General features: G+C 50.5%; 1 protein-coding gene across 14 annotated transcripts in view; it reads right to left on the bottom strand.

The window, feature by feature from the left end:
* The window catches only part of LOC307161991 (myomegalin), a 73,896-nt gene that overhangs the window by 5,908 nt on the left and 60,488 nt on the right, over nucleotides 1-7,500 (bottom strand). For 5 of the 14 annotated variants that reach the window (XM_079877012.1, XM_079877017.1, XM_079877010.1 and 2 more), the window contains exons 30-34: nucleotides 4,148-4,337; nucleotides 3,870-3,994; nucleotides 3,223-3,432; nucleotides 508-603; nucleotides 1-155 (exon numbers count right to left, since the gene is read on the bottom strand). The exon at nucleotides 1-155 is cut by the window's left edge and continues 39 nt beyond it. In XM_079877012.1, coding sequence (XP_079733138.1) covers nucleotides 1-155; nucleotides 508-603; nucleotides 3,223-3,432; nucleotides 3,870-3,994; nucleotides 4,148-4,337 — 776 coding nt within the window. The remainder of the gene's footprint in view (nucleotides 156-507; nucleotides 604-3,222; nucleotides 3,433-3,869; nucleotides 3,995-4,147; nucleotides 4,338-7,500) is intronic. The other 9 variants (XM_079877015.1, XM_079877022.1, XM_079877011.1 and 6 more) reach the window with 2 other exon arrangements.

Here is a 7,500-nt window from a genome sequence, read left to right as displayed (position 1 = left end):
CGCCTCCATCCGCTGGACCAGAACCCGGGCCTCCAGAACCTGCTGCTGCAGAGACCCGTGATCATCCACGTGCCCGACCGCGTGACGCCCATTACTGTGGGCGAACGACCCGTCCGGAGCTTCTCCTTCCAGATCCGCATGAGGCTCCAGCGAGTCTGCGGAGAACACAGATTTGACTTCTTCTCTTTGACCTATTAACTACAATTGAACATTAGTCAAGCAAAACCATTAATAACTGGTTCTCAACCAGAAGTACTTCAGCAGGTTCCATGAGGTAATCGGAAAGTTTATCTGTGACCGCAGACAGAACTGTTCAAACTTGAACAAGACAAACAAGCTCAAGTTCTCAATAAAGGGAGAAGCCAAGTTTGATTTATTTAGCAGTTAAATTACATTTTAATTCCATTCAAATCTATTTGAAGAGCCTCCTTTTCAGCCACAATGAAAAGTAAGTACAGTGACATCAACATCGCAGCTGCAGTTCATGGTTAGTACACACACACACACACACACCATTAGTCTCCTCCATCTCTGAGTATGGCGAGTACAGAGGCCCGGCTGGAAACGGACCCACATCTCTGACAGGAGGAGAAGGAGACGGGTCTGTGGAACATGGCAGAGTGGTTAGTACAAAACACACACACACACACACACACACACACACACACACACAAACCATCACGTCCATCACAGGCAAAGTTTATTGGCAAAATGGTTCTTTACAAAGATAACAGCAGCTACAAACAGGTTTTTAAAGATAATGCTCAATATTTTCAAGCATCTAACAAGGAGGATAAAGACCACTACCATCAGCCGCTAGAGTGGCTCGAGATCAGGGGAGTGAGGTCATAGATCCTTTTCTTAATATCATTAATTTATCTTTGTCTCTAGGATACGTACCAAAAACTTTTAAGCTGGCTATGATTAAACCGCTTGTTAAAAAAACGCAACTTGATCGTACAGAATTAGTCAATTACAGGCCGATCTCAAATCTACCTTTTCTGTCAAAGATACTAGAAAAGGCAGTATCTTCACAACTATGTCCCTTTTTAGAAAGAAATGATATCTGGAGGATTTCCAGTCAGGATTTAGACCGTACCATAGTACCGAGACTGCTCTCGTTAGAGTCACAAATGATTTGCTCTTATCATCCGATCGTGGTTGTATCTCTCTATTAGTGTTACTCGATCTTAGTGCTGCATTTGATACTATCGACCACAACATTCTTTTAAAAAGACTCGAAAATTATGTTGGCATTAGTGGAATTGCATTAGCATGATTTAAATCATACTTATCTGACCGTTATCAGTTTGTAGCATGTAAATGAAGAGATGTCTTATTGATCACAAGTTCAGTATGGCGTACCACAAGGCTCAGTACTAGGACCGCTGCTGTTCACTCTGTACATGCTACCCTTAGGAGATATCTAGAGGAAGCATGGCATTAGTTTTCACTGTTATGCTGAAGATACGCAGCTCTATATTTATTCACACCCTGACGAAACTTACCAATTCACAAAATTAACGGAATGTATAGCTGATATAAAAATTGAATGACTAGCAATTTCCTACTACTTAATTCTGAAAAAACGTCCTCATGTAATAACCTAGAATACTGTCTAACACTTGATGGCTGCTCTGTCAAGTCCTCGTCGTCGGTTAGGAACCTGGGTGTGTGTGTGTGTGTGTGTGTGTGGGTGTGCTCTTTGATACCAATCTTTCATTTGAAAGTCACGTGTCTAGTAACGGTAAAACCACATTTTTTTTAATCTTAAAAATAAATCTAAATTATGTCATATGCTCTCAATGAAAAATGCAGAACAATCAGTTCATGCGTTCATGACCTCAAGGCTAGATTATTGTAATGCTCTACTGGGTGGTTGCCCTGCACGCTTAATAAACAAACTACAGCTGGTCCAAAACGCAGCAGCTCGAGTTCTTACTAGAACCAGGAAGTATGACCATATTAGCCCGGTTCTGTCAACACTGCACTGGCTCCCTATTAAACATAGCATACATTTTTAAATATTGCTGATTACTTACAAAGCACTAAATGGTTTAGCTCCGCAGTGCTTGAGCGAGCTCTTAACACATTATAGTCCTTCACGTCTATTGCGATCTCAAAATTCCGGCCAGTTGATAATACCTAGAATATCAAAATCGACTGCTGGCAGTAGATCCTTCTCCTATTCAGCACCAAAACTCTGGAACAATCTTCCTAACATTGTCCGGGAGGCAGACACACTCTGTCAGTTCAAAGCTAGACTAAAAACACATCTCTTTGACCTAGCATTGACCTAACACACTATAGACTTCTATAATTCCATATTAGGCTGCATAGATTAGGTCAGCCGGAACCGGGAACACTTCCCATAAATCCTGATATACTGGTTACATCATAAGAAGGATGGCGTCTACGCTAATATTAGTCTCTCTGTTTATCTGAGGGTTACCGCACTCCGCCGGATCCAGGCCGTATCCAGATCTGATGAAGGACCTGCGCCTGAACACAACAACAACGCAGCTCCAAAGTGTCAACTAGTCTCTCCCCTGTGAAGGCCTCCTTCCCTTCCCTTTACTTCTGTACAGATAAAACGTTGTCAAAATTGTTCCGGTTCACATGGCTACTTGGAAGCGATAAATAATTATTTATTATACATTTTTATAAAAGTTGTAAAGAAAGATTACACGCCAGCACACATATATATTCAAACACGCATACCTATAGACCATCAGCGTTTACACAGGTTTGCATTTTTTTTCAGGGCTTGCACCTTGGAGCCTATTTTGGGGTTTGCGTTCTCGAGCCGCCAGGCACTGTTTTGTGCGGATGAGCGGCTGGAGCACGTTAAGGGTTTTCTGTTGGAACGGTGTCGTGTTAGCGGCCCCTAAGTTAATAAATAATAAACTTTGCAACGGAAGTGAATCAATCAAAACTAACTTCAGCTGGACAATAACTTTATTCTAGAGCTGCTGTAAAGCCAAAACAATCTGTAACTGTAATTTCCTATTATCACTGTAAAGCTGGTTTGAAACAATCTATATTGTTAAAAGCGCTATATAAATGAAGGTGACTTTGCTTGACTTTACTACACACACAATGACTACTGGCCTACAACAGTTACAAGTGCACATGCCAACAAGTCACATGAGTGTCTGTTTTCTAGTTGTTAAATTACACAAGCAAAACAGCTGAAGTGAAATGAAGATGTCCACAGGTTACCGTGGAGAATCAGTCGTCGGTAAAGCATGTCTCTCAGGGGACTGGCCGGAACGATGGGTGACCGGCGCTGATCGGACGAATGATCCAGCTTCTGGAGTTGAGCTCGAAGAGAACTGTTCTCCTGGACACTGACCTCCAGCTGGACCCTGAGAGCCCGAACCTCCACCAGCAGCTCCCGCAACTCCACTGACGGCACCTCACACACACACCCTGAGAGAGAGGTGGGGAGGTGGGGAGAGAGGTGAGGAGGTAGGGGGGGGGAGGGGGGGAAGCTCTGTCAACAGCTTGAGTGGTTCATAAATTAATATGCAATTAGAACAGCTGTAAACTGTCACTTGTTGATAATCTTTCCCTCCATAATTAGCGGATAATTCTAAAAATCACTTGTGCACATGGCTGGAATATAGCACACGTCTCATATGGACTACTTTTATGGCAGTTTTATGATACTTTTGTCATTTCTGGAGTTGGACAGGTCTGCATTTAATTGCATGTAAAAGAACAGCCTGTCTAAACAGTGTTTCACTGAAACACAGGCACTTGTACAGGTTTGCAATAACATGAGTGTGAATAAACAATTCAAGAAGAGTTTTATTTTTGAGGGTGTGATTATTCCTGTAACATGTACAGAGCTTGTGGTGTCTTACCTGCAGCTGTGCTCTTTCTCGCGCCACACACTCGGTCATACAGCTGTAGTTCACTCTGTAGGGCGTGTAGAAGCTGTCTGCTCTCTGCTAACTGCTGCTGGAGTAAACTCACCTCGTGCTGCAGTCTGAACACACATCACCAGATACACAGCCTTTCATTCATGTGTATATCTCATACTCATACACAAGAGTTCCAACCACAACAATCCAAAATTGCCAGTCACTCTATTGAAACAACTTTCTTTACATGAAGCTACTCTTCATTTAGTTTATCTGACCTGTTGTTGTGCTCCTGACTGTTTTGTCTGTCTTGTCGCAGTTGTTGGATTTGTTGACTTTGCTCACAGTTGTGCGTCTGCAGCCTCCTCAACTCCTCCTTCCATTGCTCCGCCTCTAACTCTGCCTGCTGCAGACAAACACGCCCAGACAGCACCACCTCCCTGAGCTGCTTCACCTCTTCACTGCTGTCTGCATCGTACAAATATCAGATAATCTGTTTTTATTACAGACTTTAAACTCTACAGAGTCCTACAGACAGTGATAATCATTCCACAACAAAGACTTAATGTGAATTAATGTGCGTGTGTTTTGATGAAATACATACCCAGCTTTAGCATTAAATGCATTATGTGATTCATTATGTGAATTGTTGACCTTGTGTTTAGAAGTGTTGTCAACAAATGATGTCTATGTGCTCTGCAGATTGGTGGACTAGGTGAAAGAAGAGCTATTAACAGTTGTCTAGTCATTTGGGGAAGGCATTTCTTTCTTTTCCACTGTAACCGTGGCTGTTTCAGAGGAACAAATGTGGGATCCAGATGCAGCAAACATTTATTCAAACAAACATAAAAGTAAATCCAGGCAAAACTGATAAATGCAGACACGGGCAAGGAAGTCAAACAAAACTGACAGCAAGCATTACATTCAGGGAGGCACCTACAGTTCAGGCGGCCAGGGAGGTGCCTACAGTTCAGGGGGCCAGGGAGGCGCCTACAGTTCAGGGGGCCAGGGAGGCGCCTACAGTTCAGGGGGCCAGGGAGGCGCCTACAGTTCAGGGGGCGCCTACAGTTCAGGGGGCGCCTACAGTTCAGGCGGCCAGGGAGGTGCCTACAGTTCAGGGGGCCAGGGAGGCGCCTACAGTTCAGGGGGCGCCTACAGTTCAGGGGGCGCCTACAGTTCAGGGGGCGCCTACAGTTCAAGAGGCCAGGGAGGTGCCTACAGTTCAGGGGGCCAGGGAGGCGCCTACAGTTCAGGCGGCCAGGGAGGCGCCTACAGTTCAGGGGGCGCCTACAGTTCAGGGGGCGCCTACAGTTCAGGCGGCCAGGGAGGCGCCTACAGTTCAGGCGGCCAGGGAGGCGCCTACAGTTCAGGGGGCCAGGGAGGCGCCTACAGTTCAGGGGGCGCCTACAGTTCAGGCGGCCAGGGAGGCGCCTACAGTTCAGGCGGCCAGGGAGGCGCCTACAGTTCAGGCGGCCAGGGAGGCGCCTACAGTTCAGGGGGCGCCTACAGTTCAGGCGGCCAGGGAGGCGCCTACAGTTCAGGGGGCGCCTACAGTTCAGGCGGCCAGGGAGGCGCCTACAGTTCAGGGGGCCAGGGAGGTGCCTACAGTTCAGAGGGCCAGGGAGGTGCCTACAGTTCAGGGGGCCAGGGAGGCACCTACAGTTCAGGGGACCAGGGAGGCGCCTACAGTTCAAGAGGCCAGGGAGACGCCTACAGTTCAGGGGACCAGGGAGGTGCCTACAGTACAAGAGGCCAGGGAGGCGCCTACAGTTCAAGAGGCCAGGGAGGCACCTACAGTTCAAGAGGCCAGGGAGGTGCCTACAGTACAAGAGGCCAGGGAGGCGCCTACAGTTCAAGAGGCCAGGGAGGCACCTACAGTTCAAGAGGCCAGGGAGGCGCCTACAGTTCAAGAGGCCAGGGAGGCACCTACAGTTCAGGGGACCAGGGAGACGCCTACAGTTCAAGAGGCCAGGGAGGCGCCTACAGTTCAAGAGGCCAGGGAGGCGCCTACAGTTCAAGAGGCCAGGGAGGCACCTACAGTTCAGGGGACCAGGGAGACGCCTACAGTTCAAGAGGCCAGGGAGGCACCTACAGTTCAGGGGACCAGGGAGGCGCCTACAGTTCAAGAGGCCAGGGAGGCGCCTACAGTTCAAGAGGCCAGGGAGGCACCTACAGTTCAGGGGACCAGGGAGACGCCTACAGTTCAAGAGGCCAGGGAGGCACCTACAGTTCAGGGGACCAGGGAGGCGCCTACAGTTCAAGAGGCCAGGGAGGCGCCTACAGTTCAGGGGGCGCCTACAGTTCAGGCGGCCAGGGAGGCGCCTACAGTTCAGGTGGCCAGGGAGGCGCCTACAGTTCAGGTGGCCAGGGAGGCGCCTACAGTTCAGGGGGCCAGGGAGACGCCTACAGTTCAGGCGGCCAGGGAGGCGCCTACAGTTCAGGGGGCCAGGGAGGCGCCTACAGTTCAGGGGGCCAGGGAGGTGCCTACAGTTCAGGCGGCCAGGGAGGAGCCTACAGTTCAGGGGGCCAAGGAGGCGCCTACAGTTCAGGCGGCCAGGGAGGCGCCTACAGTTCAGGGGGCCAGGGAGGTGCCTACAGTTCAGGGGGCCAGGGAGGCACCTACAGTTCAGGGGACCAGAGAGGCGCCTACAGTTCAAGAGGCCAGGGAGGCGCCTACAGTTCAGGCGGCCAGGGAGGCGCCTACAGTTCAGGGGGCCAGGGAGGTGCCTACAGTTCAGGCAGCCAGGGAGGAGCCTACAGTTCAGGGGGCCAGGGATGCGCCTACAGTTCAGGCGGCCAGGGAGGCGCCTACAGTTCAGGGGACCAGAGAGGCGCCTACAGTTCAAGAGGCCAGGGAGGCGCCTACAGTTCAGGCGGCCAGGGAGGCGCCTACAGTTCAGGGAGCCATGGAGGCGCCTACAGTTCAGGGGGCCAGGGAGGCGCCTACAGTTCAAGAGGCCAGGGAGGCGCCTACAGTTCAGGCGGCCAGGGAGGCGCCTACAGTTCAGGGAGCCATGGAGGCGCCTACAGTTCAGGGGGCCAGGGAGGCGCCTACAGTTCAAGAGGCCAGGGAGGCGCCTACAGTTCAGGCGGCCAGGGAGGCACCTACAGTTCAGGGGGCCAGGGAGGCGCCTACAATTCAGGCGGCCAGGGAGGCGCCTACAGTTCAGGGGACCAGGGAGGCGCCTACAGTTCAGGGGACCAGGGAGGCGCCTACAGTTCAGGCGGCCAGGGAGGAGCCTACAGTTCAGGGGACCAGGGAGGCGCCTACAGTTCAAGAGGCCAGGGAGGCGCCTACAGTTCAGGCGGCCAGGGAGGCACCGACTCTGGAATGGGCTTATGGGTTGGAACGAACTCGGGGGCTTGAATGGCCACAAGGCAGAGCTCTGGGATGAGAGTGGGCACTGGGCAGAGCTCTGGGCTGAACTCTGAGGCTGGAGCCTTCACTGGACTCTGGTCAGGGGCTGGAGCCGATGTGTGTGCACCCCACACACACAAGACAGCCGTAGCCCATATGGTCACTGTAACCTCCAAGAGCTCAGGCATGGCGACAATCTTGTCCGAAGACACAAGCATAGCAGCAGTCATCTTGTCTGAAGACACAGGCGTAGCGGTGGCCATCTTGTCCGAA

Source organism: Squalius cephalus (genome assembly GCF_949319135.1).
Source record: "Squalius cephalus genome assembly, chromosome: 7".
In the NCBI taxonomy this organism is placed as follows: domain Eukaryota; kingdom Metazoa; phylum Chordata; class Actinopteri; order Cypriniformes; family Leuciscidae; genus Squalius; species Squalius cephalus.
This window is presented reverse-complemented; position numbering and strand designations above follow the sequence as displayed.